We start from the raw sequence: 27,033 nt of genomic DNA, 5'->3' as shown, positions 1-27,033 counted from the left end.
AGACTATGTGCAGCCCATTATACTGTATGGAGGACTATGTGGGGCCATTATGCTGTATGAAGGACTATGTGGGGCTCATTATTCTGTATGGAGGACTATGTGGGGCCCATTATTCTGTATGGCAGACTATGTGTGGCCATTATATTGTATGGAGGACTATGTGGGGCCCATTATTCTGTATGGAGGACTATGTGGGGCCATTATACTGTATGGAGGACTATGTGGGGCCTATTATTCTGTATGGAGGACTATGTGGGGCCTATTATTCTGTATGGAGGACTATGTTGGGCCCATTATTCTGTATGGCAGACTATATGGGGCCCATTATTCTGTATGGAGGACTATGTGGGGCCATTATACTGTATGGAGAACTATTTGGGGCCATTATACTGTATGGAGGATTATGTGGGGCCCATTATACTGTATGGAGGACTATGTGCAGCCCATTATACTGTATGGAGGACTATGTGCAGCCCATTATACTATGTGGAGGACTATGTGGGGCCCATTATTCTGTATGGCGGACTATGTGGGGCCATTATACTGTATGGAGAACTATGTGGGGCCATTATATTGTATGGAGGACTATGTGGGGCCCATTATACTGTATGGAGGACTATGTGGGGCCCATTATTCTGTATGGAGGATTATATGGGGCCCATTATACTATATGGAGGACTATATGGGACTCATTATTCTGTATGGAGGACTATGTGGGGCCCATTATTCTGCATGGCGGACTATGTGGGGCCATTATACTGTATGGAGAACTATGTGAGGCCATTATATTGTATGGAGGACTATGTTCGGCACATTATACTGTATGGAGGACTATGTGGGGCCCATTATTCTGTATGGAGAACTATGTGGGGCCCATTATTCTGTATGGAGGACTATGTGGGGCCCATTATACTGTATGGAGGACTATATGGGGCTCATTATTCTGTATGGCGGACTATGTGGGGCCCATTATTCTGTATGGCGGACTATGTGGGGCCATTATACTGTATAGAGGACTATGTGGGGCCCATTATACTGTATGGAGGACTATGTGGGGCCATTATTCTGTATGGAGGACTATGTGGGGCCCATTATTCTGTATGGAGGACTATGTGGGGCCCATTATTCTGTATGGAGAACTATGTGGGGCCATTATATTGTATGGAGGACTATGTGGGGCCCATTATACTGTATGGAGGACTATGTGGGGCCCACTATTCTGTATGGAGGACTATGTGGGGCCCATTATACTGTATGGAGGACTATGTGGGGCCCATTATACTGTATGGAGGACTATGTGGGGCCCATTATTCTGTATGGAGGATTATATGGGGCCCATTATACTATATGGAGGACTATATGGGACTCATTATTCTGTATGGAGGACTATGTGGGGCCCATTATTCTGTATGGCGGACTATGTGGGGCCATTATACTGTATGGAGAACTATGTGAGGCCATTATATTGTATGGAGAACTATGTTCGGCACATTATACTGTATGGAGGACTATGTGGGGACCATTATTCTGTATGGAGGACTATGTGGGTCCCATTATTCTGTATGGAGGACTATGTGGGGCCCATTATACTGTATGGAGGACTATATGGGGCTCATTATTCTGTATGGCGGACTATGTGGGGCCCATTATTCTGTATGGCGGACTATGTGGGGCCATTATACTGTATAGAGGACTATGTGGGGCCCATTATACTGTATGGAGGACTATGTGGGGCCATTATTCTGTATGGAGGACTATGTGGGGCCCATTATTCTGTATGGAGGACTATGTGGGGCCCATTATTCTGTATGGAGAACTATGTGGGGCCATTATATTGTATGGAGGACTATGTGGGGCCCATTATACTGTATGGAGGACTATGTGGGGCCCACTATTCTGTATGGAGGACTATGTGTGGCCCATTATACTGTATGGAGGACTATGTGGGGCCCATTATACTGTATGAAGGACTATGTGGGGCCCACTATTCTGTAGGGAGGACTATGTGGGGCCCATTATACTGTATGGAGGACTATGTGGGGCCCACTATTCTGTATGGAGGACTATGTGGGGCCCATTATACTGTATGGAGGACTATGTGGGCCCATTATACTGTATGGAAGACTATGTGCAGCCCATTATACTGTATGGAGGACTATGTGCAGCCCATTATACTGTATGAAGGACTATGTGGGGGCCCATTATTCTGTATGGAGGACTATGTGGTGCCCATTACACTGTATGGAGGATTATGTGGGGCCCTTTATACTGTATGGAGCACTATGTGGGCCCATTATTCTGTATGGAGGACTATGTGGGCCCATTATTCTGTATGGAGGACTATGTGGGGCCCATTATACTGTATAGAGGACTATGTGGGGCCCATTACACTGTATGGAGGACTATGTGGGCCCATTATTCTGTATGGAGGACTATGTGGGCCCATTATTCTGTATGGAGGACTATGTGGGCCCATTATTCTGTATGGAGGACTATGTGGGGCCCATTATACTGTATGGAGAACTATGTGGGGCCATTATACTGTATGGAGCACTATGTGGGGCCATTATACTGTATGGAGGACTACGTGGGACCATTATTCTGTATGGAGGACTATGTGGGGTCATTATACTGTATGGAGGACTATGTGGGGCCCATTATGCTGTATGGAGGACTATGTGGTGCCCATTATACTGTATGGAGGACTATGTGGGGCCATTATTCTGTATAGAGGACTATGTGGGGCCATTATTCTGTATGGAGGACTATGTGGGGCCATTATACTGTATGGAGGACTATGTGGGGCCATTATACTGTGTGGAGGATTGTATGGGGATCATAGTTGGGGCATCATACTTTGTCAGGGGAGTTGAGGGGGGGCCCAGTAGGGTCATCATACCATACATGTGGAGGGTACTGTGGAGGAATTCTCTGTGGATGTATCATAGTCTGATTGGGGGGGGCACTTTTGTTAGCATCATACTTTATGGGGGCAATGAAAGGGCAATCTAGGGGCTTCAATAAAAGGAAAATTACTCTGTAAAGTTGTGAGATATGCTCCTCTGTGACCCCATTGAATATTAAGGTTTTTGTTTTTTTTATTAAATATCAAGTTTAGCCCGTGACTTTGTCCAAGTTTTTAATGTTGGCCCACTGTGTATTTGAATTTCATATCCCTGATTTAGAGGGTAAAACAGCCGGAGGCAGTGATGGAAAGGACCCTAACTGTGACAGCCAGAGCTCGGCTACTGCTCTTGTACTCGCACGATCGCCATGACGTGCAGGTATGACCATTTGCAGGAGGTACCCACAAGATATGACATACCAGTATGTCATATGTCGGGAAGGGGTTAAAGGACCACTCTGGCAGTTTTTAATTACCGTTTTTGTTATCAATCAGCAATGTGTCTGTAATATGCGCATTAAAATACTCACCAGTCGCTGTCCTCTGCCGTTCCCAACGCTGTTCCGGTCTTCACCTGCATCATGTGACTGCAGCTCTTTCTTGAGGGCTCACATTGAAGAACGTTAGTTCCTTTCTTAATGTAAGTCTTTGAGAAACTTTTCCTGAGTCTCATAGGCTAATATTGTCAAAGTGACTTTCCATCCACACAGAAACGCTGTGTGAGCCGGATTGTGAAAACTGCGGACAAGTGATGCAGGAGAGGAGCAGCGCAGCGCTGGAAACGGCAGAAGACGGCGATCAGTATTTCAGTACACTCATTACTGCTTACTAACAAAGGAAGCAATAAAGCACAACGCTGGAGTGCTCCTTTAAATACGTAGATATTCTTGACCTGAATCTTACTTTGAAAATCCATATCCGAATGTCTGAAGAATCCTGACATTATGAGCATTTTATGAGTCCTGAATGCTGATTGAAATATCAAATGGGAAATGTTTCCAAAAAGATTGTACAGCCATTCTGATGAGGATTTTCAAAGTGGGTACACCAGTGTCATCAGGTCTAAAAGATCTATTTAATAATGCATACATTTTGTATTGTGAAATTGGGTGACAAATGCATAGGGAATGTGTCACCTAGATTTGCTTTAACCCCTTTCTGATGTAGGATGGAGTAGTGCGTCCTCATATAACAGCAGCGACCGAAGCTAGCTAGCTCTGTCAATGGCAGTGGCATTTAAATGGTTATTTCTGGTGTGCATGTGCGCCGTCTCCCATCTGCACCCCCCCCCCCCCCCGAAATGTGGGATGCTATCACTAGGTGCGGCTGGTTGTTACGGTAGAATTGCAGTATACCAAATAAATGATTTAAGGGATTAAAACTAAATAAATACAATTTAAAGAAAAAGTAAATATATATTTAAATCACTCCTCCCTCCTTCGCTTTCTACCTTTAAAAATAAAAAATAAAGGCTTAGTGTTCAGTGTAAAAATATTTATAATATTTACTAGCTGGTGGCTCGATTGTAACGCATTGGGTATGCTAGAATATGTATGCAATACAAAGAGAGAGAGAGCGCAAAGCCCAATAGGGTTACACCTGTAGACATAGGGAATAATAGTAAAAAGGTGGTTCTCACCTGGTTAGGTTGTGTGAGGACACAACTACCATAACATATAAAAAGCAGCTGCAGCGGATCTCCAATAGGTGTCCCACAGGATCAGAATAAATCCAAAGGCGGTGAAGGTAGAGATATACGTCCGCGCCACTGAAAAATCCTCAAATCAGGAACATATAATATCTGTTGGTGCCCTGATGAAGGGGTGTGGAGCACCCAGAAACGCGTAGGCATTTACCAATAAACAAGGATTTTATTATATGTTCCTGATTTGAGGATTTTTCAGCGGCGCGGATGTATATCTCTACCTTCACGGCCTTTGAGAATATGTATGCGGTACACCGGGCGCAATCAGCAGAGCGGTGTTCAAATTTGGCGCCAAAATCGCTGATTGGTCGCGGCCGTCAACCGCGACTAATCAGCAAAACGGTGTTTAAATTTGGCGGCAATATCGGTGATTGGTCACGGGTGGCGGCCGCGACCAATCAGCGAACTGTGTTAGTGAGGACCGGAGAGCTTGTTTAAATTTGGCGATAAAATCGACCAATCAGCAGAGCGCTGTTAAAATTTGGCGGCAATATCGCTGATTGGTCTCGGCCGGCCGGCGGCCGGGACCAATGAGCAGAGCGGTGTTTAAATTTGGCGCCAATCTCGCTGATTGGTCGCGGTCGGCCGGCGGCCGCAACCAATCAGCAGAGCGGTGTTTAAATTTAGCGCCAATCTCGCTGATTGGTCGCGGTCGGCCACCGCGACCAATCAGCAGAGCGGCGTTTAGATTTGACGCCCATCTCGCTGATTGGTCGCGGTCGGCCACCGCGACCAATCAGCAGAGCGGCGTTTAAATTTGCAGCCTATATCGCTGATTGGTCGCGGCCGGCAACGCGCGACCAATCAGCAGAGCGGCGTTTAAATTTGCCGCCGATATCGCTGATTGGTCGCGGTGGCTGTCCACGATTAATCAGCAGAGCGGCGTTTAAATTTGCTGGCCATCTCACTGATTGGTCGCGGTTGCCGGAAGCGATTAATCAGCAGAGCGGCGTTTAAATTTGCTGGCCATCTCGCTGATTGGTCGCGGTGGCAGGCCGCGATCAATCAGCAGAGCGGCGTTTAAATTTGCCGCCCATCTCGCTGATTGGTCGTGGTCGGCCGGCCACCGCGACCAATCAGCAGAGCGGCGTTTAAATTTGCCGTCCATCTCGCTCATTGGTCACGGTGGCCGGCCGCGATTAATCAGCAGAGCGGCGTTTAAATTTGCCGCCCATCTCGCTGATTGGTCGCGGTGGCCGGCCGCTACCAATCAGCAGAGCGGCGTTTAAATTTGCCGCCCATCTCGTTGAATGGTTGCGGCCGGCCACAGCGACCAATCAGCGTCGTATTAATATGGGCCCAGGAGCGGCGCTGCTTGTGCGGCTCCGTATTAGCGAGGACCGGGGAGCGGCGCTGCCTGTGCGGCTCCTTCTGCTGCGAGAAGCCGGGAGATGAGCGGCTGCTCGCAGCAGAAGTATCCCGACCGGCGGCGCCGCTCCCCGGTCCTCCGTTCACACTTGCTGTCGGGAGATCAGCGGGCCAAGCCGCTGATCTTCCAACGTTAGCCGCATGGAGGTCAGCGGCGCCGGTCGGGGTAGTTTTGCTGCTAGCGCTGCTCATCTCCCCGCTGCATCGCCGCTGATCTCCGTCCGCCACATGAGCCGCTAACGGCCGCCATCTTTTTTCAGAAATCCCGCGGCGCTGATTGGCGGCTGCCGGACCAATGAGCGACGCGGGATTTCCAGGACAGACAGACAGACAGACAGAAAGACAGACAGACAAATAGACAGATAGACAGACAGACGGGATAAGACAATTATATAGTAGATTATTTTGGATGTTTTTTCTGAAATATAAATAGTTACATTCGAAAAACAGTACGAATTTCAAAAAAATAAAAATACATATTTAATGTAGTAGTACAGCCAGAGAAAAATAGAAACAGTTCAGAATGGTGTACAAAAATAAAGTCTGAATTAACGTACTGATTCTTGCACACTTTAATACCCACCACTAGTGTCTAGAATACTCCTGTTAGTTTATTTTTACATATAAGTATTTACAAACATTTACGTGAATTAAAAAAAAAAGACTGAATTAAAAAAAAAAGACTGTTTCAAGAAGCCTGCAGAAATTTCGGAAAATTCGTTAAATTCATGTGAACGGAGAAGTTTCTGCAGCAGGTGCATGGATTTTTTACTAACCTCATTTAGATTATAAATTAGGGTGGTTTCATCCTACTACTTAAAGGGGTTGTCCAGGCTTGAGGTTGAAGTCTGCAGGCACTCTATGTGACTGTAAACCTGTGCATCCTCACTGCGCGCTGTCAGGATTCTCCGGTGTCGGGAGCGGGTGGAGAATTTGCATACACGCAGTCACGTGCCCACTAGACATGCACAGCCTCGCTCAATGCAAGTGAATTGAGCAAGGCTGGACATGTCTAGTTGGAATGTGACCAGAAGTCTGCAAATCACATACTTGTGGTCATACGGCCACCCGCTGCCAGCACCGGAGAATCCTGACACCGCACTGTGAGGATACAAAGGTTTACAGTCACGTAGAATGACTGCAGACTTGTACCCTCAGCCTGGACAACCCCTTTGATATCAAAATACACAGGAAGTTAGGTGTTTTAGCTTTAAAGAAGAAAGAAAAATAGTTTGCACCTTTTAAAAAGTGGGACATTTGTTTGTTTTTCAGTCACCATAGTATTACTAAAAATGGAATATAAAAAGATTAAATCATCTTATGTACCCAAAAATGTTACCACTAAACTACAGCTCAGCACAAAAAAAAACATGCCCTGAAAAATGAAAAATTTTGGATCTCAGAAAATGGCAACACAAAAACAATTATATATAAGATTAGAATTTTTATAAACAATTTTTTATTTCATTTTTGCCAAGCGATTGTTACGGCAAAATGAACATAGTAACAATGAAACAAAAAAAAAACAATGGTGGAATAGTTTTTTTTCACCAATTCCACCGCGTTTGGAATTATTTTTCAGTTTTTAGAACATTATAGAGAAAAATGAATGGTGTCATTCAAAAACTACAACTCATCCAGCAACAACAAATAAAGGTCGATGTAAAAATAAAAAAAAGTTACAGATCTCGGAAGTACGGGGGGGAAGAAACAAAGGCACAGAAACAAAAAGTTAGCTGCGGAGGGAAGGGATTAAGAGATATTACATTTGCTTGCAGAATGTAAAGTGCGCAATTTTTCAGTGAATATTCACACATGACAGCTTTGTTGCAGAAATATCAGCCACAAAAATATCAGTTAATCTAAACAGTCATTGACATTTCTTCAAATAAGCAACATGTGTGAACACACCCTTATTAAAAAATACATCACAAGAACATCTTTCCTCAGGACATTAGTAACTATGTAATCCTGTGCCATCAATCACACACAGTAGAGGAATCCATGGATTTCACTGATACCTTAGGCTGTGAGATCTCTTCTTTATTTCATTCCAGCAGATGTTCATGTTGAAGGAGTCTGAGATGACTCTGTCTGCTTAGAAAATAAGAACTGCAAGAGAAAACGAAAAGAAAAAATGGAATTAAATCCCAAGAAAATGAATGTTAATATTCTAAGCAGATTGTGAAGTTATAATGTATCGTTTTAACATATTTCCAAAAGTCTTTGCAGAAGTTTCTTACTGGTAGATGAATCTCACCTGGAGTGGAGTTAGAAGGTGAAGACAGTCCAAGGAGGAAACAATTAGGAAGAAGACGACATGGCAATGCTAGGAAAGATGCTGCTGGAAAAGAAATGAAAGATGAGTGCGAGAGATGAAGGAGTAAAAACTATACATAAAATAATGGTAAAATATGTAGAAGGGAGAATAGAAAGGTATTTGGAGAAGAGAGAGAAAGAACTGTCTTAAGAGGGCATAGATGGCCCGTGCCCCCTCCTCCTCCATGAGGAATGTCATTTGGGGGACTGTAACTCTTGTGCCCTTTCCTAAAGAAGCCGGGCATTGTCCGGGATACATTCCAGTCACTCCCCAATGTTATCTGCCATATAAACACTGAGCATTTATAGACAAGAGAAAAATGTATCCATCACATGGTGACGACCTGCTGCCGCCGCTATCACAACTTCAGCTTCAACAAATTAACACGTTTTTATTTGATAACAAATTACACTGTGTACAAATGTTACCAAATTTTTTTAAAGCAGAAAGTGCAAGAATAAAATGTTGCCTTTAATTTATATAGTTCTCCAATGTTTAAAATGTACGGGTTATAACATAAAGGCTTGGGATCACACCAGGGTACTATTCTCTCATCTAAGAGAATGGGGCCGATAATGCTAATCACACTCTGTGATAGTAGTTTGATCCGATTTTGTCAGATGAGGAGAAGATGGTAAAAAAAACCATTCTCCATCTTCTCCATTCTGTCAGTCTGTAAAAATCTCCGTGATGTCATCCAAGTGCAGTCCGATTTTTTCTGTGGACTCATTGACTTGCATGGCTAAGTACGATCTGATAATTGGATCCAACTCAGACATGCTGCGTTTTCTTTCTTGGACCAGCTCAGTCCAAGGAAAAACTCGGACATGTGGATGTCCCCATAGACGAACATTGGTTCGAGTGTGATCCAATGTTTTGTCGGACAGATACGGTCGTCTGCACGAGCCCTGAGGCTGCGGCTACACTCCGACTTTGGTTGCAACACCGGACTGAGAGGTCAAAGATCGCTACATCGCAGAATAATCCAGGTGAATTAGGTCACATTGTCGAAAAAAGTCGGGCCCATCTGGATATTTTACGACTTGCTTGTCGCAATGCGCCTCCATTCACCTGCATTACGCTGCGATGTAGCAGCAACATGTAGCAAACTGTGACCGCTCAGTCCTGTGCCGCAGCCAAAGTCGCCACATACTCCTGGTCTAAGGGCTTGTTCACACGTTGGTTTTATTTTTTTTTCCGGTGTTTTGCAGTCACAGCAATGTCAATGAGATTTCTAAAATTTCATGTACACGCTGCTTATTTTCTCCTTGTAGATTTGAACATTGAGGCCACGTTCACACCTTCAGTATTTTACATAAGTATTTTTAAGCCAAAATCAGGAGAGGAACAATCAGAGGAAAAGTATAATAGAAACGCGTCACCACTTCTGTATTTATCACCCATTCCTGGTTTTGGCTTACAAATACTGATGTAAAATACTGACCAAATACTGAATGTGTGAACGGGTTTTTTAAAGTTTTTTTTCCAAATCTGTGCATTTCAGCATTTTACACCCATTCAAATGAATGGGAAAAAAAACGTAAGCATAAAAAATGCATGCAAAAACTAATGTATTTTACACATCGTTTTTTTCAGCAAACACTGTTTTTTGCTGCAGAAAAATCTGCTGCAAATACTCAGTGTGTGAACATAACCTTAATGTGTCCGTCTGGGTAGCAGTGAGACCGGAAGGCTGCACATAAACTTATCACAACTGCAGCTGCTGGGGCTCATCTGTAATTACATGGTGATACAGATCTAACATACCCTGACACCACCCATGCCTGTGCGGCTTAACCCTATACACGCTGCGCGCAATAGCAACTGCGAAACGTAGATGGTTGGCAGAGAAGGGGAGCTTAACCACAATCCAAAAAAAAAATCCATTTGTTGGAATTTTTCATCTAAAATCAGTAAGTCAACTGAGCCCTAGAATAATAAAAGTCCCCCAGGAACAAAATAAAATTGTATCTCAATATAACAACACAAAGAAAATAAATGTACATAATTTAAAGGAATTTTATTGCACAAAATTAATAAAATATATCAAATATACATGCTATTTGTCCTTCCTGGGGAAGAACAGGAAAAAAAGAATTGCTGAGGTTTTTTTGTTCATGTTATCTCCCAAAAAAAAACAATACAAAACATTAAGTGTAACCCAAAATGATATCACTGAAACTTATCATACATAAAATAAGCTCTATACAGGCTTATTATGGTCTAAGAATCTGCTGGCACAAAATGGTTTTTTTTGGGGGGGGGGGGGGTTTAACCTTAACCCCTTTATTCCTGTGCCAATTTGCATTTTTTCGCTTTAGTTTTTTGTTCCCCTCCTTCCCAGAGGCAGAACTTTTTTTTATCAATATGGCCATGTGAGGGCTTATTTTTTGCGGGACGAATAGTACTTTTGAATGACACCATTGGTTTTACCATATCCGTGTGCTGGAAAACGGGAAAAAAAAATCCACCTGGAGTGGGTGATAAATAGAGAAGTGGTGATGAAAATTATGTATTTTATGTCTTCATTTTTTTTTTTTTTATTTGGTTTTGGCTTATAAATGTTGATGTGAAATACTGACCAAATACTGAACATATGAACGTGGCCTAAAAGTGGAATCTTTCTTATTTTTCCACCTTAAAACCTCTGAATTTCCCCAAATTATGCCTCCAATGTGTAAGGCGCTCCTTGATTCCTGAGCCTTGTCCTATGTCCAGCCAGAAGGTTAGGGCAACACGCAGAGCACTTAAAAAACCCAGAATAATACCTGGAGAGCTGTACATTCACTGTGGCACAGGCTGGACACAATATATTGGGAGCAGAAATTCCATATCTACAGGAAAAAAATAAATATTTACTTTCAATGCTACTTATAATATGCAAAATTAATTCTGTGCTAATTTCTAAAAAAAAAATATTTGTGGGGACAAAATTCCCACTACACACATTGATTGACTCCTTGAGGAGTGTAGTTTCCAAAAAGGGGTCACTTCTTGGAGAATACCACTGTATTAACCTCTCACAGTCCACACAAACACCAGCAAAACCTGTATTCCTAAAGCAAATGGAGCTTCTTCACTGCTGAACACTCAGATCAAAATTGGACACAATTTTTTTTCACCATTTGGTCCAAGAAAAAAATTGGACATGTGCACAGTCCTAGAGAATATCACAAGTACAAGTGCTATCCATGAAAACCACAGAGAACCCAGGAAAAGCACGAGTCCTAATAGAGAAGGTGAAGAGACGAGAGCACCTAGGACTGAATCACAAGGTAAGCCAAAAGAAATACAGCCAGCAAGTAATACTCCAAAGGGGAATTTATCAAGGCTTTTCTGACAGTTTTTTGTTGGTAAAATCAAGCATTTATGCCGCTCTTTGGCGTTACGGCCAGTATGGGCCTTTAAGGCAAACCATTTTTTTTCATGTATTATTGTCACGTTCTAGAAGCCATAACTTCTTTTTTTTCTTCAGAGACGTAGTGTTAGGAAAGTTACTTTTTTCCAGAATGAGTTGTATTTGTCAGGGGAATCAATTTGGGGTACATATAAACTAACAAATTGTTACTACATTTTTTTTGTGAGGAACATACAGTTCCTTGAAAAAGTATTCAAAACATTTTTTCACGTTACATTCACAAACTTAAATGTTTTTATTGGGATTTTCTGTGATACCAATACAAAGTAGCGAGTATTTGTGAAGTGTAATGGAAATGATACATGGTTTTATAATTATTTAAAAATATAAATCTGAATATTGTGAGGTGTATTTGTATTCAGCCCCCCTCAATCAATACTTTGTAGGACCACCTTTCGCTGAAATTACTGCTGCAGTCTTTTGGGGTCTGTCTCTCCAGCTTTTCTCTGCAGTCTTTTGGGGTCTGTCTCTCCAGCTTTTCTCTGTGGTCTTTTGGGGTCTGTCTCTCCAGCTTTTCTATGCAGTCTTTTGGGGTCTGTCTCTCCAGCTTTTCTCTGCGGTCTTTTGGGGTCTGTCTCTCCAGCTTTTCTCTGCAGTCTTTTGGGGTCTGTCTCTCCAGCTTTTCTCTGCAGTCTTTTGGGGTCTGTCTCTCCAGCTTTTCTCTGCAGTCTTTTGGGGTCTGGCTCTCCAGCTTTCTCTGCAGTCGTTTGGGGTCTGTCTTTTGGGGTCTGTGACATTTTGCCCCTTCTTCTTTGCCCCCTCGCTCTCGCTCAGTGAGATTGGATGGAGGCGTCTGTGATCAGTAATTTTCACGTCTTGTCACAGATTCTCTGGGATTTAGGTCTGGATTGTGACTGCGCCATTCACACACATGAATATGTTCTGATCTAAACCCTCCATTATAGCTCTGGCAGTATGTTTATGGTCGTTGTCCTGCTGGAAGGTGAACCTGCGCCCCAGTCTGAAAGCTTTTGCAGCCTCTAACAGGTTTTCCTCCAAGATTGCCCTGTATTTAGCTCCATCCATCTTCCCATCAACTCTGGCCAGCTTCTCTGTCCCTACTGAAGAAAGTCTCCCCACAGCATGATGCAGCCACCACCATGTGTGACAGTGAGGATGGTGTTTTTAGGGTGATGCGTGAGTTAATGAGATCAATAATACTCGGGGAATAGCCAATCCATGCTGCCAAAACCCTGAGCAGCAAAAATTCTCGTATTCTAAATATTTATGTTTTACTGTTGAAACACTGCGGCATTTCAGAGAAAAAAAATTGAAAACGTGGCTGGGGACCAAGTGACTAGTCCAAGATGCAGGTCCTTGGCAGCTTCTCACCATTCGCTCAGCAAGACTGACAGGTCTCTCCCTATACACATGCATGGAAAAACCTGTCAGGATATCTAACTACCTGTCTTTTGGACTAGTCACCTTATCCCCAGCCTAGTTTGAACTACGGGTCTGTAGTATTATTTCTGGCGTGACATACGGAGGAGCACACCACACGTCAGATGTTCCAGATTCATGAAGAGGTGTGCACCTCTTCATGATTCAGAAGTGTCTGACTCCAACACACTCCCTCGTCAAGTTCGGCGTGAACGACGCTGGTCTTGATGAATCAGGCCCTAGGTTTTTTAAGAGTAATGAGGCATTCACACATCTATGTGTCAAGGGCCGAGTGTAGGCGATGGTCTGCTCCCTTACACTCTAAGGGGTTAAACGTGTTTTATATGAATGTATCTTTCTGAAGGTAAAACCCTCTGGTGCTGCAGTTTAGCCTAGGTAGGGTTAACTGTAGTGTTCTGCCCAGATGGGGGAAAGGGAAGTGAGAGTTAGTGTCAAGTTCAGGAACTGACAGTCAGTTGTGAGAAGCAGTGAGAGGTGACAGCAGTAGTCGCAGATCAAAGGCTGCTAGGGACAACATGGACCTAAATCCTCAGGGCAGTGGATTGCCAAAGAACCCCTCAGTGCGAGTCCCCTTGCTGGCCTGGTAACCTCGAGATGGACGTCGGGGCCCTTGGGCAAACCCAGCCTGCTAAGCTGCAGGTGAAAATGTACTCAAACTCTCAGAGGTGGAGGGGAATGGCATCCGGGTGCACTGTTAGTGGTGGAGAAGAACTCCTAGTGCTAGGGAAGTTAGCAAAAGGGATACTCTATGAGTACCGAGAACCAGGGCTGAAGTTTTGTCCAGTACCTGTGGGAAAGACGACAACCTGTTGGGCCTTAACCTTTATCAAAATATAGAAATAGAACTACCAACCATATGAATGTAAATCCAGCATGGTAGAAGGTATAATAAAATATAACTTTTAATGTAAATATATTAAAATAGCCGCATGGTGAGATTGTTCCTTTCTCAATTATTTATATGTCACTGCCATTTTGCTAGGGGGTCGCAATTTTGGGCATGTTTACCCTTCCTCTCCAGGGTTGGTGACTGAAGTTTTTGTGTGTCATTTGTTGGTTTTTCTTGTCCATTGTCTTTTTACTTGAGCCATGCGGCTATTTTAATATATTTACATTAAAAGTTATATTTTATTATACCTTGTACCGTGCTGGATTTGCCTTAACCTTTATGCCTGTTTGTAAAGATTGCCAGTTACCCAGTAAAAGTTTGAATGTTTTTATGAAATCTGTGTCTCCTGGATTGATTGCTGCACCAGTTCCAGAAGAGGAAATCCTGGAATCAGAGAAGGCCTGTAGGCCAGAAGTAAGTGGGAAGCACCACATACATAGCAGCACCCCGGGAAGGGGACACACTTTGTCTGTAGGGTGCCAGAGCGAGCAGAAGCAGCAGCTCGCCCACAACTACAACGCTTAGGCACCTTACACAAGTACGGACCGTGATGCACGGCCTGTCCATGGGTCTCCTGACCGAAACTTGACAGCCTCATAGGTATATAAGTGGCTTTCAAGTTCAGGCCAGGAGACCAACAGAGAGTCCATGCATTATGGCCCTCACTCGGACTGTGACACACATATGTGTGAATAAGGCACAACACATAGATGTTCAGAATGCAAGAGCCGGTCTGTAATTCATGATGGCCACAATTCTGGGAACTAGAATCAGCTGACAGGTTCTCGATAATGCCAAAAACAGTCTTGTTTGTCATAATGAAGCAAGAATTGTAGCTTCTGATGATCCATAGATGTTTTACAGTACAAGAGAATTGTACTATAGTTTTTCACAGTAAGGATCAAGTCAGAAAATGATTGTGGAAATAAAGTAAATATTGTAGAGTGTCTCTAAGGCTATATTCACACATTACGGCCTGGGTGCCTTTTTTTTTTGCTCTGCTTTTAAGAAATTGTGCCAAAAATTAATTGGCCCCTATTCATCATTGCTTTTGCACCTGTTTTTTTTGCATAGTTTTGTCCGTTTATTTTGGTTTGCACCCAAATTCTTTATTCTATTTGCACCTTTATTAATTCTATTTTATTTGTGGTCGCCTGGTTTTATGTTGTTTTCCACTCCAGTCCCGCTCCCCAGCGTACTGAGAGCAGATAGCAGTTAGTGTTTATAAGATATTATGGAGGGGGCTCATAGAAGCCACTTCAGAAGAGTCCGATGCTTTGCTCTCAGCCATTCTTGGATGTTTTTCACTGTGTTTTGGGTCATTATCCTGTTGGAGGACCCATGATCTCCGACTCAGACTGAGTTTTCTGAACTGGGCAGCAAATTTTACTCCAAAATGCCTAGAGATTTTATTGTACCCTTCATAGATTTAAGACAGCATGTGCCAGATGCTGCAAAGCAGCCCCAGAACATAACAGAGCCTCCACCATGTTTCACAGAAGGTACAATGTTCTTTTCATTGCTTCATCTTTGCGTCTGTGAACATAGAGCTGATGTGTTGTCAAAAAGCTCCAGATTTGTCTCATCTGTCCAAAGGACTTCCTCCCAGAAGCTTTGTCACTTGTCCATATGCATTTTTGCAAATTACAGTCTCGCTGTTTTATGATTTGCTTTCAGCAGTGATTTCCTCCTCGGTAGTCTTCCATGAAGCTCACTTTGGCCATGACAGTGGCGATAAGTGCAATCTGACACTGATGTACTTGACCTTGGAGTTCACCTCTAATCTCTTTGGAATTTATTCTGGGCTCTTTGGTTACCATTCATATTATCTGTCTCTTCAATTTATCATCAATTTTCCACTTGCGGCCACGTCCAGGGAAGTCAGTCCCATAGACCCTAAACTTCTGAATAGTACTGTATGTGCAGCTGTAGTTGTTATGAACCTACCACACACTCACTCACGGGTAATATAAAAAGGGAAGACCTAATACAGGGTGCAACCACACCCAATTGGCCCCTGTACAGACTAGAAAGACCCTTGCTCCATGGCTCAGAATCACTACTTCTGATCTGTTTCACTAAAAGGCCATCAAGGGGTTTCTCGCACCTCCTGAGGAACCAGAAGGGAGGCCGGAACAGACTTCCAACAAGAAGAGAGGAAAGTGTGCAGAAAAATACAAAAACCTAGGGTGAGGAAATTAAAACGTGGTCATATAGGGTAGAGAGGGAAAGCTAAGGAGAGCCAAAAGTAAACGGAACAAGTATAACCTCCCAGGAACCTAAAGAGGAGAAAGGAACTAAAACTGATATGAAAAACAAACAGACTCACTGTGGAAATTCAACTGGTGTATACCATGCAAGGTAAACCCCTTAGCTGAAGGGCCTAAACATAAGTCCACCTGGAGGTATAGCCAGCAAGAAAGTGCAGTGAAGGGTGAACATATAAAACTCAACCCAGAAGGAATTCAACTGGTGTATACCATGCAAGGTAAACCCCTTAGCTGAAGGGCCTAAACATAAGTCCACCTGGAGGTATAGCCAGCAAAAAAGTGCAGTGAAGGGTGAACATATAAAACTCAACCCAGAATGTGATAGGGCAAACCAAAACGGGAAAAATGGAAAATACCTGGAGAGGAGCAAACTAAGAAGGAGGAACAAAGACAATTGGAACCATCAGCATTTATACAGGAAAGAAGATGCAATAGCTCAGCAGACAGAGGAACCGACCAAGCAGCAACAAGTCAGCAGATCGAATTCCCAAACCGAGCCGCGACAGTATTAACAGGAACATCACGCTGTTTGAAGATGATCTTATAGCCTTTACCTTTAACATGTTTGTCTATAATTTTCTCTTCAAGTGTTATGTTCAGTGTGGTACACACCATGATATAAAACAGAACATTGACTACTTTTCACCCTCTAAATAGGCAGACTGACTGATTACAAGTTTGTAAAACACCTGTGATGCTAATTACAGGACATGCCTTAGGCTGAGTTCACACGATGCGTATTTAATGCGTTTCCGCGGCGTTTTTGCAGTTGCGTAAACGCCGCGGAAACGCATTAAAAACGCATGGTAGAAGGGCAGCAATGTTCCCCAATTGAAATCCGCATGTGCTGTGCCCATGATGCGGATTTTTCCACAGCGTAAACGCTGCGCTCAAAAATCCGCAGCATGTCAATTAATTTTGCGTAAACGCGGCGTTTTCGCCGCCATTGACTTGCATTAGAACGCGCCAATTCCGCAAGACTGCATCTGTGCTTGCGTAATTGGTGCGTTCTAATGTGCGGATGGTACCCGGGTGTAGAGGACAGGAGAGTCTCCTCCACACCATTAAAAAGCTGTAAAACAAGAATAAAATAAAAAATATATATATACTTACCATCTGTCGGCCCGCGCACCGCTCCTGCTTGGTTCCCGGCACTTGCAGTGAGTTGAAGGACCTGCGCTGACGTCAGAGTCATGTGACGGGTCACGTGACGCTGACGTCGGCAGGTCTTTCAATTCAAAGTTGCCGGCAGCCGGGAGAACGGATTGAGCAGGACAGCGCGGGCCATCGGAGGTAAGTATATACACTCTCTCCGGTCACACTATATAAATCCATGCTGTTTGCATGGATTTATATAGTGTGACCTAGTTGTCAAGCACTTTCCAAGTGATGCTAAAATCGCCTGGAAAGCGCTTGTCAATCTGCATGCGGAAACGCATGTGAATCCGCATGTGGATCCGCATGTATTCTGCAGGAAAAACGCATGCACAATCTGCATGCATTTTTTTCTGCCAGGGAGATGCAGAAATGATGCAGAAATTTTCTGCTTCATTTCTGCATCGTGTGCACATACCCTTAGTGTCACAGGTCTCCATGGTCAAATTATTTAATTTTTTTTTCTATGGGTACCATCATTTTAGTCCAGGCCATTTTTATTAGTTTGCTTTTTTTATCATTTTTCTGTTGAACTACAGTTATAAAACAATGTCTGATTATCATTAGTTGATATTCAGTAAATTTAAATAGAAAATTACTTTTGTCAGTTTCAAGTTATTTCAGTGACCGTTGTGGGGTTTTCTTACTCTAACAGAAGGTACCATTTTGTCCCCGTTCGTATAAAACTGGATTTCTGTTCTCTGTTGTGCGATGTCTGATTTTATGCACAGACAAACAAATACACCAATCTGCACCAAATTTGGCATCTTCAGAAGCCTAGACTGGTTTTTGCTCTGTGGACCCACCATTCTCGAGAGACCAATCTGCACCAAGTTTGGCACATAGGTAAATCAGGCACATCAGAAGGTTCTACACCGGGTTTCAGCTCTCTGATTTACCTTTCTTGAGTTATTTGCTAATAAAATGGAAAAATCAGCGCAGATATTAATTTACAGCCAAATGTCTAGACCAATCTGCCCCAAATTTGGCATATAGGTAAATCAGGTAAATCATTTTGGAAGATTTCAGATTTGGTTTTAGCTCTCCCAGGCTTACCATTCTCCACATATTCATGAGAAAAAGAGAACACAAATATTAATCTCCAGCCAAACGACTGGACCAATAAGCACCAAATTTTTCACATGGGTAAATTAGGCACTTCAAAAGGTTTTGAACTGGGTTACAGCTCTCTAGGACCTACTGTTTCTCTAGATATATGCCAAAAATAACAGAATATAAAGTAAATATTATGGTAATTTACGGCCACACAATGGGACCAATCTGCAACAAATTTGGTAAATCAGGCGCTTCCTAACGCCTTCCACTGGGTTTCAGATCTCTAGAACCTACCATTGTCAAGATAATGACCAAAAAACAGAATACAAAGCATTCTCGAGATATTGGCCAAAAAATGGAAGACGAAGGCAAATATTAACTTATGGCCAAAAGATGGTACCAGTTGGCACCACATTTGGCACATAAGTGAATCAGGCACTTCCGGAGGTTTTACACCAGGTTTCAGCTCTCTAGAACCTTCCGCCCTTGAGAAATTCGCAAAGAAACAGAATACAAAAGAAAAGATGGATTTACGGACAAACCCATGGACCGATCTACCCTAAATTTGGCACACAGGTTTAGAGAGCTGGTTTAAAATAGATCGGCCATGTAGAGACATTGCTGGACTTGTCTTATAAAGAGCTACATGTGCATATAAATAGTTTGGGAGTAAAATCCTGCTGACAGATTGACTTTAAAGGAGCCTGTTAGCCCAAAAACACTAATTAAACCACTTATTCAGATGCACGGAATTTACTCCTTATAAAAATAATAGCAAGCGGCATGTCAACTCTTTCATCGTTTTTGCAGTGTTAAAAAAATGCAAGTAAAAACATAGGTAAAAACGCTTAAAAAAACACACGTATTTTACACAGCGTTTTTCCTGCCAATACTCAATGTGTGCACACTCCCATAGACTTCAATGATAATAAATAAATGAGTCCAGTTGTGATCTTTTTTTTTTTTTTTTTCGATAGGACTAAAAAAAATCCTGCAGACTAGGTTATTGAGGCTTTGTTCACACGTTGAGTTTTTGCAGTGTTTTTTTGCTGTTTTTTTATGCAAATTTTAAGCTGCGTTTTACAGTACCAGCAAAGTCTTTGAGATGTCAGAAATCTCCAGCACACACATTGATTTCTTTTTCCTGACTGTTTTGTCAAGCAGCAGAGTTTTTGCAAAATGCAGCATGTCACTTCTTTGAGTGTTTTTTTCAGCGTTTTGGGCCGTGCAAAAACACAATAAAAATGCAGGTATCAGGTTTAGCTGCGTTTTTGGTGCACAAACCTGAGGAAGTTGAATCATGTTTTTTTTAATGCACTAAACTTTATCAGCATGTACCATAGTAACATAGTTTTTAAGGTTGAAGGAAGACTTAGGCTATGCGCCCACGATGCAGAAATGCTCTGGATTTTTTCCTGAGCGTTTCGGCATCTCCCTGGCAGAAAAAATGCATGTGGATTGTACATGCGGATTGTACATGCGGATTGTACATGCGGATTGCACATGCGGATTGTACATGCAGATTGCACATGCGGATTGTACATGCGGATTGTACATGCGGATTGCACATGCGTTTTTCCTGCCAGGGACATGCGGATGTGAAGCGTTCTTCACTTGCATTTCCGCATGCGGGTTATCAAGCGATTTTAGCATCACTTGGAAAGTGCTTCACAACTTGGTCACACTATATAAATCCATGCAACCGGCATATAGTGTGACCGAAAGAATGGTAAAAAATAAATCTATGCTTACCTTCTGATGGCACCCAAAGTCTTTATCTGATGCGTCCTGGCTTGCCGGCAGCTCGCAGTACACTAAAGGACCTGCCGACGTCAGCGGTCGCGTGACCCGTCACATGACTTAATGACATCAGCGCAGGTCCTTGAGTCCACTGCGATCTGCCGGCAAGCCAGGACAAAGACACCGGGGGCCATCAGAAGGTAAGTATAATGTATATTTTTTATTTTATTATTTTTTTTACAGGTTCTATGGTACCCGGGACCGGAGGAGAGTCTCCTGTCCTCCACACCCGGGTACCATCCGCACATTGAAACGCATGTAATCCGCATGTACAGATGCAGTGATGCGGATTCCATGCGTTCCAATGCAAGTCAATGGCGGCGAAAATGCAGAGCTTCCGCAAAATAATTGGTAATGCTGCGGATTTTTCCACAATGATAATCCGCAGCGGAAATTTCCGCAGCATGTGCACAGCACAGGCGGATTATCATTGGGGAACATGGCAGACCTTCTACCAAGCGTTTTTTAAGTGTTTCTGCAGCGGAATTGCCGCTGCGGAAATGCTTAAAAAAGGCATAGAGGGCACACAGCCTTAGTCCATCTAGTTCAACCCATAGCCTAACATGTTGATCGAGAGGAAGGCAAAAAAAAAACATGTGGCAAACACCAAGCTCCACATTGGGGAAAAAAATTCCTTCCTGACTCCATACGACAATCAGACTAGTTCCCTGGATCAACGCCCTATCAAGGAATCTAGTATATATAACCTGTAATATTATACTTTTCAAGAAAGGCATCCAGGCCCTTAAATGTTAGTAGTGAATCACTCATTACAACATCATGCGGCAGAGAGCTCCATAGTCTCACTGCTCTTACAGTAAAGAATCTGCGTCTGTGATTATGATTAAACCTTCTTTCCTCCAGACGTAGAAGATGCCCCCTTTTCCCCGTCTCAGGCCACAGAGTAAAAAGATCAGTAGACAGGTCTTTGTACTGTCCCATCATATACTTGTACATAGTAATAAGATCACCCCTCAGCCTTCGTTTTTCCACAGTAAATAACCCCAAGTGTAATAACCTGTCTTGGTATTGCAGACCCCCCAGCCCTCTAATAACCTGTTTTGGTATTGCAGACCCCCCAGTCCTCTAATAACCTGTCTTGGTATTGCAGACCCCCCAGTCCTCTAATAACCTGTCTTGGTATTGCAGACCCCCCAGTCCTCTAATAACCTGTCTTGGTATTGCAGACCCCCCGTCCTCTAATAACCTGTCTTGGTATTGCAGACCCCCCAGTCCTCTAATAACCTGCCTTGGTATTGCAGACCCCCCAGTCCTCTAATAACCTGTCTTGGTATTGCAGACCCCCCAGCCCTCTAATAACCTGTCTTGGTATTGCAGACCCCCCAGTCCTCTAATAACCTGTTTTGGTATTGCAGACCCCCCAGTCCTCTAATAACCTGTCTTGGTATTGCAGACCCCCCAGTCCTCTAATAACCTGTCTTGGTATTGCAGACCCCCCAGTCCTCTAATAACCTGTCTTGGTATTGCAGACCCCCCGTCCTCTAATAACCTGTCTTGGTATTGCAGACCCCCCAGTCCTCTAATAACCTGCCTTGGTATTGCAGACCCCCCAGTCCTCTAATAACCTGTCTTGGTATTGCAGACCCCCCAGTCCTCTAATAACCTGTCTTGGTATTGCAGACCCCCCGTCCTCTAATAACCTGTCTTGGTATTGCAGACCCCCCAGTCCTCTAATAACCTGTCTTGGTATTGCAGACCCCCCAGTCCTCTAATAACCTGTCTTGGTATTGCAGACCCCCCAGTCCTCTAATAACCTGTCTTGGTATTGCAGACCCCCCAGTCCTCTAATAACCTGTCTTGGTATTGCAGACCCCCCAGTCCTCTAATAACCTGTCTTGGTATTGCAGACCCCCCAGTCCTCTAATAACATGTCTTGGTATTGCAGACCCCCCAGTCCTCTAATAACCTGTCTTGGTATTGCAGACCCCCCAGTCCTCTAATAACCTGTCTTGGTATTGCAGACCCCCCAGTCCTCTAATAACCTGTCTTGGTATTGCAGACCCCCCAGTCCTCTAATAACCTGTCTTGGTATTGCAGACCCCCCAGTCCTCTAATAACCTGTCTTGGTATTGCAGACCCCCCAGTCCTCTAATAACCTGCCTTGGTATTGCAGACCCCCCAGTCCTCTAATAACCTGCCTTGGTATTGCAGACCCCCCAGTCCTCTAATAACCTGTCTTGGTATTGCAGACCCCCCAGTCCTCTAATAACCTGTCTTGGTATTGCAGACCCCCCAGTCCTCTAATAACCTGTCTTGGTATTGCAGACCCCCCAGTCCTCTAATAACCTGTCTTGGGATTGCAGACCCCCCAGTCCTCTAATAACCTGTCTTGGGATTGCAGACCCCCCAGTCCTCTAATAACCTTGGTCGCTCTTCTCTGCACCCTCTCTAGTTCAGCTTTGTCTTTCTTATACACCGGAGACCAGAACTGTACACAGTATTCTAAGTGTGGTCGCACTGGTGACTTGTATAGAGGTAAAATTATCTTCTCCTCATGAGCATCTATGCCTCTTTTAATGCATCCCATTATTTTACTTGCCTTTGCAGCAGCTGCCTGACACTGGCCACCAAGAGACAACCGTACACTGACAAAAATGCAGGGAAAAAAAAATCAGCAAAAAACGCAGCAAAAACTCAGCAAAACCTGCTTTTTTGATGCCAAGAGAGCAGGTTTTGCCTTTGGAAAAAATGCAGGAAAAACACAAAGTGTGAACATAGCCTAATCCAGCTAAAAAACTGTTAGCAACAGGAAATTATGCAAACAGACACTGCCGCTCTCATTTTAAATGAATGGGTCCTATAATTTTGATCCCAAAACAGATCCAAAAATGTAAATAACTACTGGACAATTGAACAACTAATAGGATTTTATCAAATGACATTCACTACAATGGGCAATCTGGGAGCCTCCGTTCTCAGGATCGGTGGGGTCCCAGCGATCAGACGGCCATGGATTATGTAGCTGGGTAATAAATGTTGTTTATGGGAATAAGAATCAGCGATGAATACACTGGCCGGGTGAACAATACATGTATGTGAGACGTTATGGGAATAAAGGCCTTAGACAGAAGCCTCCTCTTGAATACATTACGCTTCCAGCCTCCGTCCTGTGTTCGGCTCCTGGGGTCTCGGAAAGCATTTGTGTGGGTTATCAGTGTAGGAAGAGCTTTAAGATCTGGAATTTGTGACACTCGTATTGTTTATCATCCATTGTGCTCCTCCTAAAATATTATCAAATGGCTCATGTTCTCATGGTTCACACTTAGGACAAGGACGTCTTACACAAATGAGTAAAAAGTCCCTCCAGGCAAAGACGAAAACTCCACAACTTACTCAGATCCTTATGTTTATTCAGAGCGTGCAGTGATTTCTTTTTAAAAGGATTAGTTGTATAAGACTAACAAAGATATGTTTTACTATTGGTGCATGTATTTAAAGGGGTTGTCTTAAATTGGTTGCCTGGTTCTTTAATTTTGATGGCCTATCCTTAGGGTGGGTCACCAATACCAGATTGCTGATGGCACCACTCTCAGCCCCCTCGGCAATCAGATGTTCTCGATGCCGCCAAATGCATAGTGGCCACAGCAGGTACTGCAGATCCCCTTCCGTTCATTCGAATAGGGGGTGGATGTGCAGAACCTGGCCGCAACCACTGTACTGTTTAGCTCCGCAACAGAGCACATCCGGCAGACGGCAGCATCGGCGGGGGTGCTAGAAGTTGTTCCCTCACCGATCTGGTATTGGTGACCCATCCTAAGGAGAGGCCATCAAAATCAAAATACCAGACAGCCCCTTTAATAATAATTTGGATGTGTACATGGAAGAGTGGAGCATTTATTTTGTTTACAACAGATATGATCACAATCTTAGAACTTCTCGCGCTGGTAAGACATAAAGCAAGGCTTCCTAAACTTTTTTTTTAAACTTTTTCTAGCGCTCCAACATCAGACAAACCAAGAAAAGGCCCGTACCCCAACAAACAGGCAAAGAGGATGTCTGGGCCTCACCATTTGTAGAGGAAGTCCATACTAAAACTGAAAATATTTCTAAATTTTGCTTTGTTTTTTGGCCTCATGAATCCAATAAAACATTACAATAAGTACAAAATGAGTCAGTTGAGTTGTTAAAATAAATATTGATGCAGCCACAGACCGTGATCACTTCCGTGAACTCCTCAGCGGTGTCTCCGCAACCACCGGGTCCTCATTCACGAGGCCGGCGTCACCGCTTCAGGAGCACCGATATAAAGGAGAACGTCTCTCCACTGTCAAATCTCAAAATATTAAGAATCACAATACGTATTCTAAGACCATACGGGGGAACGTGCACATGGCGGCTGTATTTTCCCGGTAGCAGAGCAGCTGAGTTTTTCTGGGCGAAGCCATTTCAGGAGGACACCGGCTTTCTGTTTCCTGAAGTGGCTTTGCAGGAATCTTTGTTGCAGTCTTGTGTGGCGGCTCCGCTGACGCCATCTTCTCTCTGTGCTTTTCACTATTGCGGTGAGCGGCTCCTTCTTGTAACTGTTTTGCAGTTTCCGTGTTCTGTGTAAAGCACAGAACATGTGCGCAGTAATATCACTTTCACATTGCTGTGCACTGTTCATTTTTGTGGTGGCTTTTCGGCTCTTTTTCATGCAGATTCCAGGCGGAATCCGATAATGTTTTGTATTTTTTCTTTATGGAAATAGCTAAACTTTGCAGAAAATTCAGAAAAATTTATAATTTTTAATCTTTTAATTTTTATGCACTTAAAACTGATAATCATGCCACACAAATTAGGTAATAAATGACCTTTTGTCTACTTAATGTTGGCTTCATTATTTAAATACCCTTTTCTGTTTTTAAGAAAAAAAAATTGTACCTCCTGAGTTTTAACACAACTTCTTCTGAGTATGCCACCACCCCATGTAAAGCCTCATTCACACACCCATTGTTCTGGAACAAGTGCTATCTGTGGTTTTCACGGATAGCCATCGTACCTGTGATAGTGTAAGGGGCCATTCACATGTCCGTAATCTTTCGCGGATCGAGAGATCCATGGAAAAAGGCAGAGACATGTCGATTTTTGGAGCAAAACTGGCAATGCGAGTCTATGGGTCCAAGAAAAAATTGAAGGAGTGTATCTTAGAAGGTGGAGAAACTTTTCTTTTTGTTTCCACATATGAGAAAAACTGATGACATGTGAAATTCACTGATGAAACACTGATGGTAAAAATGTATACGGACCAAACACTGATGAAGATAGAATCCAAAATACTGATGACACCTGCACCTGTTTTTTTTTTACCAGAGAAAATCTGAAACATTTATTTAGCAGAATTATCCTGGGCGGGGAGGGGGGGGTAAGCTAAAGATACCCACCGATATCAATGTGGGGCCTCCGAACCCTCCCCTGACAGATGACGTAAGGAGGGAAGGATCTCGCCTGCTGGATTTCAGCGCTTGGTCCTCTAGGACTATGTGCACAGAGAGTCTTTTTTAAGAGTTTTTAAGGCAGACACTGATCGGACATGCTGGAGTTTTGAGATTTGCAAAGTTTCTGCAGTTTGTGCTCTAAAACCTCTGTGTGCACATAGCTTAACCCTCCCTGATATTAGCAGACAACGGAGAAGTCTGGGCAGCAGTCTGTCATAGAGGAGACAGGATTGCTTGGCTGAAACGCAATGTATTCTGAGACTGTTCATTATATGCCTTTAATGAAAAGCATTGATTCTCCTGCCCAGTATTATCCTCCATCTGAAGTCCAGGATCACTGCCATCTACCCAAGTGACTGCTGCAGACAATAGGCCTGAGTGGTGATGGTGGGCCGCCATCAGGGCATTACTGCCCTTACTGGTGTATGGGGCCCGGTGAGCAGAAGCAAAGAGGTGGCTGGACCGAGTTAGGGTACCCACTCTGCTTCTGCTCACCGGGCCCCAGGGTATAATAATGCATTGTGTGTCGGCGCGCCGCTATCAGCAGCCCACATCCCAGCACTGGGAGCTTTCCTGGAGGGCCAGGGCCGTCAATACAGAGCGGCCACGCAGCTCCAGAGGAGCTCCCTCCGCCTCTTCTGTGACACGCTGGTGATGGCACTTACACAATGACATCATTGCTAGGTGACGGCATGTACGCGCCCTGATACCAGTCCAGAAGTGGAGCTGCAGGGGATTGTATGAGAGGTAGGTATGAAAAACTTTTTTTTTTTCTTAATAAAATGAATTCAATGAATGTGGAGGGGAACAAATGATGATGTATTGAGGTGGGGGAGTGCAAATAATGATGAATTGGGGGTGGGGGAGAGCAAATTATGTATTGAAGGATATTATGTATAGGGAGCAGCAAATGATGATGACTTGAGTGTAGGGGGCAGTAAATGATGATGTATTGAGACTGGGGGATGAGGGACAGCAAATGATGAATTGAGGGTGGGGTGAAGCAAATAATGATGAATTGAGGGTTGGAGACAGAGGGGACATGTCATAATGAATTGGGAGGAAGGGGGGTATGTAAATATAATGAATCGGGGGGAGCGGGAGGTAGAGAGTGGGGGGCGTTGAGGATGATGGAGTATGACTGGTAATGAATTGGATGAAAGAGTACAGTGGCTAATTAATTTATAGATTTATTGGGTGGGGAAAGTGGCTATTTATAGTTAATAGAGGCACAGTGGTGGATCACAATTTACATTTGGAATGGTGGGTTACATAATAACTAATTATATATTAATGGTGGGTGAATGTCGG

At 43.5% G+C, this 27,033-nt stretch overlaps 1 protein-coding gene across 9 annotated transcripts in view; it reads right to left on the bottom strand.

The window, feature by feature from the left end:
• The window catches only part of DRP2 (dystrophin related protein 2), a 181,158-nt gene that overhangs the window by 150,076 nt on the left and 4,049 nt on the right, over positions 1-27,033 (bottom strand). For 2 of the 9 annotated variants that reach the window (XM_073639702.1, XM_073639698.1), the window contains exon 2: positions 8,000-8,090. Coding sequence is in view for 7 of the 9 variants with exons in the window: in XM_073639698.1 (XP_073495799.1) it covers positions 8,000-8,046 (47 nt within the window). In the remaining 2 variants the exon portion in view is untranslated. Of the gene's footprint in view, positions 1-6,754; positions 6,862-7,999; positions 8,091-8,238; positions 8,507-11,066; positions 11,133-27,033 lie in introns of those variants that run through there. The other 7 variants (XM_073639694.1, XM_073639697.1, XM_073639695.1 and 4 more) reach the window with 7 other exon arrangements.

This window comes from Phyllobates terribilis, unplaced genomic scaffold (assembly GCF_046119375.1).
Source record: "Phyllobates terribilis strain yellow unplaced genomic scaffold, ASM4611937v1 Scaffold_7__3_contigs__length_470593459, whole genome shotgun sequence".
NCBI classification, from domain to species: Eukaryota; Metazoa; Chordata; class Amphibia; order Anura; family Dendrobatidae; genus Phyllobates; species Phyllobates terribilis.
This window is presented reverse-complemented; position numbering and strand designations above follow the sequence as displayed.